The following is a 16,219-nucleotide window of genomic DNA, read 5'->3' as shown; positions in this document are numbered from 1 at the left end:
TTAAATGATAAAATCTGGGGAAAATGAGAGGAAAAAAACTGGAGGGTTTTGTTTTCCCAGAGTCACCTGGATAAGGCAAAAAAATTCCTTGGAAAAATGAAGAAATTCCTGGGAAAAATGACAAAACTCCCATTTATTTAAAAAAAAAAGAAAATCCCATTTATTTGGACTTCCAATTCTTCATTCCCAAAAATATCAAGGATCCACTTTTCCTTCATTTAGAAAATTCCCAAATTCCTGAAAACAAAGAAGATTGGAAGAAGGAGGACGTGGATCCTGGAAGTTCTTCAAAATTCCCATAATTTTATTCAAATAAAAATTCCTGGCAATCTTCCCATGGGATTCTCTCATTAATCCAGTAATCCTTGTAATTAATCTGGTTTTTTATTAAATGCTAAAATTTGGGGAAAATGGGAGGAAAAAACCTGGGGGATTTTGTTTTCCCAGAGTCACCTGGATAAGGTAAAAAATTCCTGGGAAAAATGAAGAAATCCCAAGGGAAAAATGACAAAAATCCCATTTTTAGAAAGCTTTGGATTTCCAACTCTTCATTTCCAAAAAATATCAAGAAGCACTTTCCTTAATTTAGGAAATCAGGAAAACTCGGGACAAACAGCTGGAAAAAGCTTGGGGAGTTTTATTTTTCTGGATAAGAAAAAAAAAATCCCAGGAAAAATGACAAAAAAAAAGGGATAAAAACTGTCAAAAATAAGATTTTTTAGGGCTATTTTTAAATTCTTTTGGGATGCTGGGAACAGCATCCCGAATACCCATGGGGAATATCCCAAATATTCTTTTTCCAAAGGGAAATTCCAGCTCAGAGCACAAAGCCCCTCTGGGGTGGGCAGGGCACAAATCCAGCTGGGATTGGAGTTTTTATTCCAGAATTTCTGGTTGTTTTCCCGGAATTGCCCAAAATCCGGGAGAAATCCGTGGTTTTTTCCAAGCCCTCCAGAATTCCAAGGTGTGGGATCAGCCCTGAGGTCTCCCAAGGACAAATAAAAATCTTGGAGCATGGGAAAAGCAGGAAATTTGGGAATAGCAGCTTCCAAATGGAATTGGAAAAGTCCTGAGTTGGGAAAAGTGGGAAAAGGAGTGGCAGGAAAAATCTCCTCTCATTCCAGAAATTTTTAGGAGTTTTGGGATGAGCTCCCCTTCCCAGTCCAAGAAATCCCATTAAAAATTGGGTTTTCCCAAAGAAATTCTTTCTTTTTCTGGGAATTCTCCAGTGCAAAAAGACAAACCCCATCCTGAGCAGGGAAAGGAGATTTTTCCCGGGAATTATTTGCAGGAAAAGGGGATAAAACTCCAAAAAAAATAAAAAAAAAAACCTTGGAGATGGAAATTCCAGCCCTTCCAGTGTTTTTGGGATCAGGAAAACCTCGGCTGGGGAGGAATTCTTCCCTTTGAAGGCAGCCAGGGATAAAATTCCCGCTTTTTCCAGTGGGGTTTGGTCCAGAAAATTCAGGAAAATTCAGATTTTCCCCATGGATCAGGAGCTGTGGGAGTTTTCCTTTGGATGGAGCCGGATCTTCTGGATGTGTTCATAGCACGACTGGGGAGGGAACAGAGCAAAAATCAGGGAAAAATTTGGGAATTCTGGGATCGAATCCAAGCTCCTGCAGGCAGAGAATCCCTGCTGATCCCAAGGAGAATTCCAACAGAATCCAATCTGTCCGGAATTAAGGAATTAGGATTTTTTTCCAGCCCAACAAGGGAATAAAATCCTGAAAATTCCAATTCCCGAAAAGCTGGAATTTTGCTGGAATTCCTGGAAAAATCCCCATACCTCCAGTGCTGTCAGCAGGAAGTCCAACATTCCTCCCTGGTTGGTCGGATCCATCAAATCCCGGATCAGGTGGATTTCAGCTCCCAGGTGTTGGATCCTAGGGAAAAACAGATCCCAAAATCCAGGAAAAAATCTCAGGGCACGTGGAGGGGCTGGAATTTTAGAGAGGAGGAGGAAAACTCTGGAATTCCAGTGCTGGTGCATCCGGATCTGCTGGAGGGATTTGGGATCTCAGAATTCCAGAATCCCAGAGTCCCAGAACTCCAGAATCACAGAACTCCAGGTTTCCAGAATCATAGAATTCCGGAATCTCAGAATCCCAAAATTCCAGAATCCTGAAATCCCAGAGTCCTGGAACTCCAGATTTCCAGAATCAGAGAATTCCAGAGTCACAGAATCCAAAAATCTCGGAATCACAGAATCCCAGAACTCCAGATTTCCAGAATCAGAGAATTCCAGAGTCACAGAATCCAAAAATCTCGGAATCACAGAATCCCAGAACTCCAGAATCCCAGAATCAGAGAATTGCAGAGTCACAGAATCCCAGCATTCCAGAATCCCAGAACTCCAGAATCCCAGCATTCCAGAACTCTGGAGTGTTTGGGGTTGGAAAGCTCCTTCAGGATGATCCCTGAGCAGGGACTTCCCATTATCCCAATTTTTTTTCCCAAGCGCTTCCCACCGGGAACACCTAAAGGGATTCAGGAGCCACAACTGGGGATGCTCCATCCCAAGAAAATTCCGGATCCATCCATAGGAAATTCCAATTGCTGGATGGAATTTGGGATTCCTTATCTCCCAACAGAATCCCAGTCCCTGCTGAGGGTGGAAAATTTCTGTAGGATTCCCAGAATTCCAGAGTGTTTGGGGTCGGAAAGGTCCTTACAGATGATCCATGGGCAGGGACCTCCCACTGTCCCAATCTTCTGCGGGATAAGAGATGGACACTCTGGAATTCTGGGATTAAATGAATCTCATTTTCCATGAAAACCCTGGAATATCATCTGGGCTAAGGGATGGACACTCTGGAATTCCAGAGTAAAAGGAATCACTTTTTCCATGAAATATTGTCTGGGATAATTCACAGACACCCTGGAATTCTGGGATTTCCATGAAAACTCTGAAATATCATCTGGGATAAGAGATGGACACTCTGGAATTCCAGGATAAAAGGAATCACTTTTTCCATTAAAACCCTGGAATGTTGTCTGGGATAAAACATGGACATTCTGGAATTCCAGGATAAAAGGAACCCCATTTCCACTGAATATCCTTTGGGATAAGACACGGACACTCTGGAATTCTGGGATAAAAGGAACCTGATTTTCCATTAAAACCCGTGAATATCCTTTGGGATAAAACACGGACACTATGGAATTCTGGGATAAAATAAATGGAATCTGATTTTCCATGAAATATTGTCTGGGATAAGACAGAAACACTTTGGAATTCTGGGATAAAATCAATCTTATTTCCATGAAATATCCTTTGGGATAAGACATGGACAGTCTGGAATTCTGGTATAAAAGGAATCTGATTTTCCATGAAAACCCTGGAATATCCTTTGGGGTACGGCACAGATACCCTGGAATTCTGGGATAAAAGGAATCTGATTTTCCATGAAATATTGTCTGGGATAAGACACGGACACTTTGGAATTCTGGGATAAAAGGAATCTGATTTTCCATGAAATATTGTCTGCGATAAGACACGGACACTGGAATTCTGGGATAAAAGGAATCTGATTTTCCATGAAATATTGTCTGGGATAAGACACGGACACTTTGGAATTCTGGGATAAAATCAATCTTATTTCCATGAAATATCCTTTGGGATAAGACATGGACAGTCTGGAATTCTGGGATAAAAGGAATCTGGTTTTCCATGAAATATTGTCTGGGATAAGACACGGACACTTTGGAATTCTGGGATAAAAGGAATCTGATTTTCCATGAAATATTGTCTGAGATAAGACACGGACACTTTGGAATTCTGGGATAAAAGGAATCTGATTTTCCATGAAATATTGTCTAGGATAAGACACGGACACTTTGGAATTCTGGGATAAAAGGAATCTGATTTTCCATGAAATATTGTCTGGGATAAGACACGGGCACTTTGGAATTCTGGGATAAAAGGAATCTGATTTTCCATGAAGTATCCTTTGGGATAAAACACGAACACTCCAGAATTCCACATTTATATCCCAAAAAACCCAACCGCACCTCTGGGGGGAAGGAAAACCAAAAAAAAAAACCCCAAAAAAATCCCACAAAAACCCGACACGTCCAACTCCCCCAAAATCCCAGAAGTTTTCATTGGAATTCTTCCACTCGGAAACATTCCAGAGGGAACAAACTGGGCCCACCTGGCTCGGGACACGACGAACACGAGGAGCGGCAGGAGGTCGTCCATGGGCAGGCGGTAACCGGCGCCCAGCAGCCGCGACACCGTCAGCTCCAGCTCCTCGTAGGTCTGCCGCAGGACCTCCAGCTTCTCCCTGGGATCCACCGTGGTGCTGTGGGACAAAAGAGCCATGGGAAAGCCGCACCCGGAAAAACGGGGTTTAAAATGAAAAAATTAGGGATGAGAGGATTGATGGATTGGGGCCAAAGGGTGGAGGAAAGAAGAGACACCGAGGTTGGGCCAGGGGATGTTCCAGGGTGGAATGGGACATTCCTGGTGTCTCCCGTATGGAAAGGGAAATTCCTGGTGTCTCCCGTATGGAATAGGACATTCCTGGGATCTCTCAAGTGGAATGGAACATTCGTGGTGTCGCTCATTTGGAATGGGACATTCCTGGGCTTTCCCGTATGGAATGGGACATTTCTGGAGATCCTCTTCCAAAGGATCTCCAGCTTCTCCCTGGGATCCACCCTGGGGCTGCTGGGACAAAAGAGCCATGGAAGAGAAAAGCTGCACCAAGAAAAACCGGGTTTAAAAAGAAAAAACATAAAATGAGGGATGAAAGGATGGATGGATTGGCTCCAAAGGGGAGGCACCGAGGTTGGGCCAGGGGATGTTCCAGGGTGGAATGGGACATTCCTGGGGTCTCTCGTATGGGATGGGACGTTCCTGGTGTCTCCAATATTGGATGGGACATTCCTGGGATCTCTCAAGTGGAATGGGACATTCCTGGTGTCTCCCATATGGAATGGGACATTTCTGGAGATCCTCTTCCAAAGGATCTCCAGCTTCTCCCTGGGATCCACCGTGGTGCTGCCAGGATAAAAGAGCCATGGAAAAGCTGCATCCAGAAAAGCAGGATGGAAAAAATAAAAAATAATTTAGGGATGCAAGGATTGATGGATTGGGGCCAAAGGGGAGGCACCGAGGTTGGCCCAGGAGATGTTCCAGGGTGGAATGGGACATTCCTGGTGTCTCCAATATTGGATGGGACATTCCTGGTGTCTCCAATATTGGATGGGACATTCCTGCTGTTTCCAATACGGAATGGGACATTCCTGGGGTCTCTTGTATGGGATGGGACGTTCCTGGGGTCTCCGATATTGGATGGGACATTCCTGCTGTTTCCAATACGGAATGGGACATTCCTGGTCTCTCTCATATGGAATGGGACATTTCTGGTGTCTCCCATATGGAATGGGACATTTCTGGAGATCCTCTTCCAAAGGATCTCCAGCTTTTCCCTGGGATCCACTGTGATGCTGTTGGGATAAAAGAGCCATGGAAAAGCTGCATCTAGAAAAGCAGGATGAAAAAAAAAATTAAAAATTAGGGATGAAAGGATTGATGGATTGGCACCAAAGGTTGGAGGAAAGAGGAGACACCGAGTTTGGGCCAGGGGATATTCCAGGGTGGAATGGGACATTCCTGGGGTCTCCCATATGGAATGGGACATTCCTGGTGTCTCCAATATTGGATGGTACATTCCTGGGATCTCCCAAGTGGAATGGGACATTCCTGGTCTCTCTCATACGGAATGGGACGTTCCTGGTGTCTCCCATATGGAATGGGACATTTCTGGAGATCCTCTTCCAAAGGATCTCCAGCTTCTCCCTGGGATCCACCGTGGTGCTGCCGGGACAAAAGAGCCATGGGAAAGCCGCACCCGGAAAAACGGGGTTTAAAAAGAAAAAATTAGGGATGAGAGGATTGGTGGATTGGGGCCAAAGGGTGGAGGAAAGAGGAAGCACCAAGGTTGGGCCAGGGGATGTTCCAGGGTGGAATGGGACATTCCTGGGCTTTCCTGTATGGAATGGGACATTTCTGGAGATCCTCTTCCTCAGGACCTCCAGCTTCTCCCTGGGATCCACCGTGGTGCTGCCGGGACAAAAGAGCCATGGGAAAGCAAAGCTGCACCCGGAAAAACCGGGTTTAAATGAAAAAAATTAGGGATGAGAGGATTGATGGATTGGGGCCAAAGGGGAGGCACCGAGGTTGGGCCAGGAGATGTTCCAGGGTGGAATGGGACATTCCTGGGGTCTCTCGTATGGGATGGGATGTTCCTGGTATCTCCAATATTGGATGGGACATTACTGGGATCTCCCAAGTGGAATGGGACATTCCTGGTGTCTCCAATATTGGATGGGACATTCCTGGTGCTTCAAATACGGAATGGGACATTTCTGGGATCTCTCGTATGGGATGGGACATTCCTGGTGTCTCCAGTATTGGATGGGACATTCCTGGTCTCTCTCATACAGAATGGGACGTTCCTGGTGTCTCCCATATGGAATGGGACATTTCTGGAGATCCTCTTCCAAAAGATCTCCAGCTTCTCCCTGGGATCCACTCTGGGGCTGCTGGGATAAAAGAGCCATGGAAAAGCTGCATCCGGAAAAACGGGGTTTAAAAAGAAAAAATTAGGGATGAAAGGATTGATGGATTGGGGCCAAAGGGGAGGCACCGAGGTTGGGCCAGGAGATATTCCAGGGTGGAATGGGACAGTCCTGGGGTCTCTCGTATGGGATGGGACGTTCCTGATGTCTCCAATATTGGATGGGACATTCCTGGGATCTCCCAAGTGGAATGGGACATTCTTGGTGTCTCTCATATGGAATGGGACTCTCCTGGTGTCTCCCATATGGAATGGGACATTTCTGGAGATCCTCTTCCAAAGGATCTCCAGCTTCTCCCTGGGATCCACCGTGGTGCTGCCAAGATAAAAGAGCCATGGAAAAGCTGCATCCGGAAAAACCGGGTTTAAAAAGAAAAAATTAGGGATGAAAGGATTGATGGATTGGGGCCAAAGGGGAGGCACCGAGGTTGGGCCAGGGGATGTTCCAGGGTGGAATGGGACATTCCTGGGGTCTCCAGTATTGGATGGGACATTCCTGGGGTCTCTCGTATGGGATGGGACATTCCTGGTATCTCCCATATGGAATGGGACATTTCTGGAGATCCTCTTCCGGAGGATCTCCAGCTTCTCCCTGGGATCCACCGTGGTGCTGCCGGGATAAAAGAGCCATGAAAAAGCTGCATCCAGAAAAGCAGGATGGAAAAAATAAAAAATAAATTAGGGATGAAAGGATTGATGGATTGGGGCCAAAGGGTGGAGGAAAGAAGAGACACCGAGTTTGGGCCAGGGGATATTCCAGGGTGGAATGGGACATTCCTGGTGTCTCCAATATTGGATGGGACATTCCTGGTGTCTCCCATATGGGATGGGACATTTCTGGAGATCCTCTTCCAAAGGATCTCCAGCTTCTCCCTGGGATCCACCATGGTGCTGCCAGGATAAAAGAGCCATGGAAAAGCTGCATCCAGAAAAGCAGGATGGAAAAAATTAAAAATAAATTAGGGATGAAAGGATTGATGGATTGGCTCCAAAGGGGAGGCACCGAGGTTGGGCCAGGAGATGTTCCAGGGTGGAATGGGGACATTCCTGGGATCTCCCATATGGAATGGGAAATTCCTGCTGTTTCCAATACGGAATGGGACATTCCTGGTGTCTCCAATACAGAATGGGACATTTCTGGAGATCCTCTTCCAAAGGATCTCCAGCTTTTCCCTGGGATCCACCGTGGTGCTGCCGGGACAAAAGAGCCATGGGAAAGCTGCACCCGGAAAAACCGGGTTTAAAAAGAAAAAATTAGGGATGAAAGGATTGATGGATTGGGGCCAAAGGTTGGAGGAAAGAGGAAGCACCAAGGTTGGGCCAGGGGATGTTCCAGGGTGGAATGGGACATTCCTGGGATCTCCAATATTGGATGGGACATTCCTGGGGTCTCCCGTATGGGATGGGACATTCCTGGGATCTCCCATATGGAATGGGACATCTGAGGATTTGAGGAATTTCGGGCTCTTTTGGGAACTGGAGCCCAAGGCTTTGGAATCCCTCAGGGAATGCTGGAATATTTTCCCTCCATGCTGATGCCAAGCTCGTCTGCTTTGCCTCAAGACCCCAACTGGAACAATTCAAAATCATGGAATCATGGAATTTTTGGGGTTGGATGGGATCCTAAAGAACATCCAGTTCCAACCCCATGCCAGGGACATTTCCCACTGTCCCAGGGTGCTCCAAACTGGCTTTGGGCACTTCCCAGGATCCAGGGGCAGCCACAGCTGCTCTGGGAATTTCATCCACAGAGATGGAATTCCATCCCCACGTTCCCAGCCAGGAGCTCCTTCCCAGGAAATATCTGTGCCAAGTGGAGGACACTGAGCAGGGAACTGCTGGATTTCATTATTGATGCCTCCACAAAATTTTGGAGGGAAAAATTCCATGGAATTCGCTTTGAACCAGAAAGCACATCCCAAACAACTTTTCCTTAAATAATGAACGGAATTGCCCAGGAATGCTTTTGAAACAGGTAGAAATTCCTGGCATATCCCAAAAATTAAAAAAAAAATCCCTGGATTTGAGTGGGAAGAGCCAGGCAGGGACTCACATGAGCTTCTGCAGGCACTCGGTGGCAGACAGGAAACATTTATCCTTGATCAGGGAGCGCCTCTGGAAAAGAGACAGGGATACCTTGGGAATACTGGGGGCAGCGATTCCGGAACCATCCCCCAAGATCTCCATGGAAATCCACAGGCAGCGCCTCTGGATGGGAGCTGATCGTGGAGCTCGGATTCCTGGGATTCATTCAGAGAAGCTCTGTCCTCATCCAAGCCCAATTCCATGTCCCATTCCCATTCCCAGCTGGCTCCAAGGGTTTTCCTTACCTGGTTGGAGGTCAGGGTGAGATCTTTGAGAGGCCACAGGTGCCTGGAAAGGGAAAAGCGGGATTTAGGATGGATTCCATCCTGAATCCCGTCGGTTCTTCCATCTCCTCCCCCAAGGTGCTGCCAAAGCCTCGGAGGCTCCACTCGCTCCTCTCCTGGTCCTGCTCCGGGTGGGATTTGCCTCAGGAACCTGGGAGCTCCCATCCCATGGATCCACTTCCCTGGGAGCCTCCATCCAATGGATCCACTTCCCTCCATCCCATGGATCCACTTCCCTCCATCCAATGGATCCACTTCCCTCCATCCCATGGATCCACTTCCCTCCATCCCATGGATCCACTTCCCTCTATCCAATGGATCCACTTCCCTCCATCCCATGGATCCACTTCCCTACATCCCATGGATCCACTTCCCTGGGAGCCTCCATCCAATGGATCCACTTCCCTCCATCCAATGGATCCACTTCCCTCCATCCCATGGATCCACTTCCCCGGGAGCTTCCATCCAATGGATCCACTTCCCTCCAACCCATGGATCCACTTCCCTCCATCCAATGGATCCACTTCCCTCCAACCCATGGATCCACTTCCCTGGGAGCCTCCATCCCCATGGATCCACTTCCATCACAGCTCCCATCCCATGGATCCATTTCCCTGGAAGTTCCCATCCCGTGGATCCACTTCTCTCCATCCCACGGATCCACTTCTCTCCATACTATGGATCCACTTCCCTGGGAGATCCCATCCCATGGATCCCCTTCCCTGGGAGCCTCCATCCCCATGGATCCACTTCCCTGGGAGCTCCCATCAGAGTTTGCATTCCTCAGGGATGATCCTGGGATAATCCATGAGAAATTTTGGCACTTTTGGATCCAATTCCTCTCATTTCTTTGGAAGGAATCCAATTGAGACCCTGGACCTGCTGTGCTCCTGAAATCCCGGAGGAAAATTCCCAAGCTGCTTTCCATCACTTCCAGAGGTGGATCCAGAAGCAGGAATGGTGGAGGGAAACACCTGCCTCCACTTTTTCCATCTTTTCAGTCAGTATTCCTACATTTTAACAGGGAATACCCTGGAACGAACATTCCTTCTCCAAGACATTTATCAATTCTGGATGATTTGGAACAAAAAATTTGGGAATTCTCCACACAAAAATGAGGATTAGCAGGGATAACAGCAGTTTTCCAGTACCAATTCTCCTTCCAGCCAAACATTCCCAAGTAGGAATTCTGGGAGAAACTCCCAGTGAAAAACTGGGGAAAAACCAACGATGAATCAAAAAACTACTCAACTCTCCCGGGATTTTCCCTGGGGATGGGAAAATCCCACTTACTTCTGCACATCCAGGAATTCCAGGAGCTGGATATCCGGGAAGAGGCTGAGCTCCACGATTCCCTGGCAGTAGAGCTCGTCCTCCCGCTGGTGCTGGAGCATGTAGAGCATGGAGAGCTCGGGATAGAATCTGGGCAGGATCAGGGGCAGCACCAGCCTGGAGCCCTTCCCGAGACTGGAAAACAGGGAAAAAAAAAAAACAACCTGAGATTTTCCAGGGAAATCCATGTGGATATTCCCAAACCTATGGAAGAGGCGTTTCCGAGGGGTTCTCCTTGTTTTCCGCTCTTCCGAGCTTGGCGCGGTTGGGTTGTGGTGGCCACAAGTTGATCCAAGAGGTTCTGGTGCTCCAGGAGATCTCCAGGGAATTCACTGGGAGAAACCTGGAGCTCCAGATCTCCGGAGTCACCAGGAAAAACCTGGAGCTCCAGGAGATCTCTGGGGCCACTGGGAAAAACCTGGAGCAGCAGGAGATCTCCAGGAAAATCACTGGGAGAAACCTGGAGCTCCAGATCTCGGGAGTTACCAGGAAAAACCTGGAGCTCCAGATTTCGGGAGTTACCAGGAAAACCTGGAGCTCCAGGAGATCTCTGGAGCCACTGGGAAAAACCTGGAGCAGCAGGAGATCTTTGGAGCCACTGGGAAAAACCTGGAGCAGCAGCAGATCTCCAGGGAATTCACTGGGAAAAACCAGGAGCTCCAGATCTCCAGAGTCATCAGGAAAAACCGGGAGCTTCAGGAGATCTTTGGAGCCACTGGGAAAAACCTGGAGCAGCAGGAGATCTCCAGGGAATTCACTGGGAAAAACCAGGAGCTCCAGATCTCGGGAGTCATCAGGGAAAACGTGAAGCTCCAGGAGATCTTTGGAGCCACTGGGTAAAACCTGGAGCAGCAGGAGATCTCCAGGAAATTGGAAATTCACTGGGAGAAACCTGGAGTTCCAGATCTCTGGAGTTACCAGCAAAACCTGGAGCTCCAGATTTCGGGAGTTAGCAGAAAAAAACTGGAGTTCCAGATCTCCGGAGTCACCAGGAAAACCTGGAGCAGCAGGAGATCTTTGGAGCCACTGGGAAAAACCTGGAGCAGCAGCAGATCTCCAGGAAAATCACTGGGAGAAACTGGAAGCTCCAGATCTCGGGAGTTACCAGGAAAAACCTGGAGCTCCTGATCTCGGGAGTCACCAGGAAAAACCTGGAGCTCCAGATCTCCAGAGTCATCAGGGAAAACGTGAAGCTCCAGGAGATCTTTGGAGCCACTGGGAAAAACCTGGAGCAGCAGGAGATCTCCAGGGAATTCACTGGGAGAAACCAGGAGCTCCAGATCTCGGGAGTCACCAGGAAAACCTGGAGCTCCAGATCTCGGGAGTCATCAGGGAAAACCGGGAGCTCCAGGAGATCTCTGGGGCCACTGGGAAAAACCTGGAGCAGCAGGAGATCTCCAGGAAATTCACTGGGAGAAACTGGAAGCTCCAGATCTCGGGAGTCATCAGGAAAAACCTGGAGCTCCAGGAGATCTTTGGAGCCACTGGGAAAAACCTGGAGCAGCAGGAGATCTCCGGGAAATTCACTGGGAGAAACCTGGAGCTCCAGATCTCTGGAGTTACCAGCAAAACCTGGAATTCCAGATTTTGGGAGTTACCAGGAAAAACCTGGAGCAGCAGGAGATCTCCAAGAAATTCACTGGGAGAAACCTGGAGCTCCAGACCTCAGGAGTCACCAGGAAAACCTGGAGTTCCAGATCTCCAGAGTCATCAGGAAAAACCTGGAGCTCCAGATTTCGGGAGTTACCAGGAAAACCTGGAGTTCCAGATCTCCGGAGTCACCAGGAAAACCTGGAGCTCCAGGAGATCTCTGGAGCCACTGGGAAAAACCTGGAGCAGCAGGAGATCTCTGGGAAATTCACTGGGAGAAACCGGGAGCTCCAGATCTCGGGAGTCACCAGGAAAACCTGGAGTTCCAGATCTCGGGAGTCACCAGGAAAAACCTGGAGCTCCAGATTTCGGGAGTTACCAGGAAAAACCTGGAGCAGCAGGAGATCTTTGGAGCCACTGGGAAAAACCTGGAGCAGCAGCAGATCTCCAGGGAATTCACTGGGAAAAACCTGGAGCTCCAGATCTCTGGAGTTACCAGCAAAACCTGGAGCTCCAGATTTCGGGAGTTACCAGGAAAAACCTGGAGCTCCAGATCTCGGGAGTCACCAGGAAAAACGTGAAGCTCCAGGAGATCTTTGGAGCCACTGGGAAAAACCTGGAGCAGCAGGAGATCTTTGGAGCCACTAGGAAAAACCTGGAGCAGCAGGAGATCTCCAGGGAATTCACTGGGAGAAACCAGGAGCTCCAGATCTCCGGAGTCACCAGGAAAACTTGGAGCTCCAGATCTCCAGAGTCACCAGGAAAACCTGGAGCTCCAGGAGATCTTTGGACCCGCTGGGAAAAACCTGGAGCAGCAGGAGATCTCCAGGAAATTCACTGGGAGAAACCTGGAGCTCCAGACCTCGGGAGTTACCAGCAAAACCTGGAGCTCCAGATCTCGGGAGTCATCAGGAAAAACATGGAGCTCCAGGAGATCTTTGGACCCGCTGGGTAAAACCTGGAGCAGCAGGAGATCTCCAGGAAATTGGAAATTCACTGGGAGAAACCTGGAGCTCCAGATCTCTGGAGTTACCAGCAAAACCTGGAGCTCCAGATTTCGGGAGTTAGCAGAAAAAAACTGGAGTTCCAGATCTCCGGAGTCACCAGGAAAACCTGGAGCAGCAGGAGATCTTTGGAGCCACTGGGAAAAACCTGGAGCAGCAGCAGATCTCCAGGAAAATCACTGGGAGAAACTGGAAGCTCCAGACCTTGGGAGTTACCAGGAAAACCAGGAGCTCCAGATCTCCGGAGTCACCAGGAAAAACGTGAAGCTCCAGGAGATCTTTGGAGCCGCTGGGAAAAACCTGGAGCAGCAGGAGATCTCCGGGAAATTCACTGGGAGAAACTGGGAGCTCCAGATCTCGGGAGTCACCAGGAAAAACCTGGAGCTCCAGACCTTGGGAGTCACCAGGAAAACCTGGAGCTCCAGCTCTCGGGAGTTACCAGGAAAAACCTGGAGCTCCAGGAGATCTTTGGAGCCACTGGGCTATGATCCTGGCTCAAGCAGACAAACACCAGCTCAGCACTTCCTGAATTCCAGGACCCCTGGTAAATCCCACCGGGATCTGAACACGGAACCTCTGGAGGCGCCACCAACCTGGGATCCGCATCCTCCGAGGGCGCGCGGCCCTTCCGCTCCAGGGCCACCCGGAGCAAGCCCCTGGAAGAGCAAAAGCAAGGATGAGTTCCTTCCCTGGTTTCGTTTAAGGATAATTTGTTCCCAGAGGAGGAGTGGGAAATCAGTGAAAATCCCTGGAATTCTGACGGAGTTGTTGCAGTGTTCCAGGGGTTTCTGCTCGAGCAGCAGAAGCGCCAGGAATGGCTGAGAATTCCAGAATTTCCACGGATTCTAAAGAGCACAGTGGTCACAGTTCCTGACCCCACTCTGGATGAGCAGCTGGGCTTTGTCTTGATTTCCCAGAGAATCCTGGAATGGTTCAGGTTGGATTTCAGGAAGGAATTCCTGGCTGGGAGCGTGGGGAGGGGCTGGGATGAAATTCCCAGGAAATCTGTGGCTGCCCCTGGATCCCTGGAAGTGTCCAAGGAGAGGCTGGACAGGGCTTGGAGCAACCTGGGATAGTAGGAAGAGACTGGAGCTGGATGAGATTTCCCACCCAAAGCATTCCATGATCCCGTTTTTCCTTCAGTCATGGATTTCCAGCCACAGGGATTTGTGCTCTGATTGACACTGACGCCTCGAGGAAGCAACTCTCCCAGGAACTCCTGGAGACTCTCAGGAATTCCAAAGAATTCCAAAGAACTCCCAAAAATTCTGAAGAATTCCCAAGAATTCCAAAGAACTCCCAAGAATTCTGAAGAATTCCCAAGAACTCCCAAGAATTCCCAAGAATTCTCAAGAAGTCCCAAGAATTCTCAAGAATTCCCAAGAATTACAAAGAACTCCCAAGAATTCTGAACAATTCCCAAGAATTACAAAGAGCTCCCAAGAATTCCGAAGAATTCCCATGAATTTCAAAAAATTCCCAAGAATTCCAAAGTACTCCCAAGCATTCCCTAGAATTCCCAAGAATTCCCAAGAATTCCCATGAATTCCCATGTACTCCCAAGAACTCCCAAGCACACAGGACCACAACTAAGGCCCAGCTCCCAATCCCAGGATCCCAAAGATCCATTCCACGCTCCCGCCCCATGGAAAAGCTCCAGCCTGGACTCACTGGTAGAATTCCCAGATTTTCTTGGAGTAGAACTTGACCTCCTCCTGCGCCATGGCCAGCAGGTGCCGGTTGGCGCCGATCCCGGAATACGTCGCCTGGAACGCCACGGCCAGAGCCCTGAGCAGCTTTCCCAAGGGATGCAGGGAAGATTCCAACGCCTGGAAATCCCAATTTCATGGATCAGGAGGAGAGGAAAAGCCCCAGATTCCTCCCGGGATTCCCAGCTGGGATTTGGGATCTTCTGGATGCCGTAAATGCTCCCTGCTCCCTTTTCCAGTTGGGATTTGCTGGGATATTCCAGAGGGAACAAAAGGCGCTCCAAGGAAAAGTGGGTGAGGGAAAAATAACCTCGCTATTTATTAGACAAATTCTTGATTATTAATTTCTCTATTCTCTGGTTTTTAAACAAATTCTCTATTTATTTTTTAATTTTTAAATTCTCTGGTTTTTAAACAAATTCTCTATTTATTATTAAATTCTCTATTTACTAATAAATTCTCTATTATTAAAATCTCTATTATATGAATTTTTTATTCTTAAATTCTCTGTTAATCATTAAATTCTGTTCTTTAATTATCTATTATATAAATTCTTTATTTATTCTTAAATTCTCTATTATATAAATTTTCTATTATTAAATTGTCTATTTATTATTAAATTCTCCATTGTTAAATTATCTATTAATTCTCTATTCTTAAATTAGTTATTACAGTAAATTCTCTACTGTTAAATTCCCAATTTATTATTTAAATCTCCATAATTAAATTGTCTATTTATTGTTAAACTATTTATTATTAAATGCTTTATTCTTAAATTCTCTATTTAATATTAAATTCTCTATTATTAAAGTCATTATTATTCAATTTATTGATTATATCAATTCTCTATTTATTAATAAATTATCTGTTTATTATTAAATTATCCATTATTAAATTCCCTGTAATAATGGATAATTTAATATAAATAATAATGGATAAAATAAATTTCATATAAATAATTAACTATTATTAAATAATAATTAATAATTAATTATAATTAATAATTAATAATTTCATATAAATAATTAATTTCATATAAATAATAATGGATAAATCATATAAATTTCTTATTTCTTATTAAATTCTCCATTATTAAATCCCCTTTTTTAATATAAATTCTTTTATTAGTAAATTCCTTATTTATAATAAAAATTCTTTATTATTTATTTAAAAATTCTCTACTATGAAATTTTTTCTTCTATAAATCCTCTGTCATTCGATTATTTATCATAAATCCTGGATTTTGACCGTTTTAATAATGAAAATTTTAATAATTTCTGATAATTTTATTAAACCATTTCAATCCTCACCTTCTCCAAATAACCCTGGAGCGACTCCGGCTCCTGGTGCTCGGTGAGATCTTCCAGGATCTCCTCAATTTTCCAGGAAATCTCCTCAGAGCCTCTGGAAAAGAAACCAAGAATTGAGGGAAAACCACCCATGAACAAATCCCAGCTGGAAAATTCCAAAGGGGCATCCAAGTCATTTCAATAAATTCATTTCCCATGGGTGCGGATCAATCCCAGCAGCAAAAATTCCAGCTGAGGCGGGAAATTCCTGCTCCTTTTTCCTGAGCGGGAACAGCTGGAAAATTCTTGGAATTACACAACATTCCCGGGTGGGAA

The 16,219-nt window shown here is 46.7% G+C and overlaps 1 protein-coding gene across 3 annotated transcripts in view; it reads right to left on the bottom strand.

Moving 5' to 3' along the window:
• Positions 1–146: 146 nt before the first annotated feature.
• Positions 147–16,219, bottom strand: part of ALS2CL (ALS2 C-terminal like) — a 48,313-nt gene continuing 32,240 nt past the window's right edge. The window contains exons 18-26 of one of the 3 annotated variants that reach the window (XM_077183030.1): positions 15,905–15,998; positions 14,557–14,714; positions 13,479–13,541; positions 10,253–10,426; positions 8,921–8,963; positions 8,644–8,705; positions 4,158–4,307; positions 1,790–1,886; positions 147–1,555 (exon numbers count right to left, since the gene is read on the bottom strand). In XM_077183030.1, the coding sequence (XP_077039145.1) occupies positions 1,493–1,555; positions 1,790–1,886; positions 4,158–4,307; positions 8,644–8,705; positions 8,921–8,963; positions 10,253–10,426; positions 13,479–13,541; positions 14,557–14,714; positions 15,905–15,998 (904 nt within the window). In that variant the 3' untranslated portion in view covers positions 147–1,492. Of the gene's footprint in view, positions 1,556–1,789; positions 1,887–4,157; positions 4,308–5,272; positions 6,074–7,238; positions 7,782–8,643; positions 8,706–8,920; positions 8,964–10,252; positions 10,427–13,478; positions 13,542–14,556; positions 14,715–15,904; positions 15,999–16,219 lie in introns of those variants that run through there. The other 2 variants (XM_077182983.1, XM_077183080.1) reach the window with 2 other exon arrangements.

The sequence above is a fragment of the Agelaius phoeniceus genome, chromosome 1 (genome assembly GCF_051311805.1).
Source record: "Agelaius phoeniceus isolate bAgePho1 chromosome 1, bAgePho1.hap1, whole genome shotgun sequence".
Lineage (NCBI taxonomy): Eukaryota > Metazoa > Chordata > Aves > Passeriformes > Icteridae > Agelaius > Agelaius phoeniceus.
The sequence above is the reverse complement of the archived record's forward strand: the minus strand, read 5'-3'. Positions and strand labels throughout refer to the sequence as shown.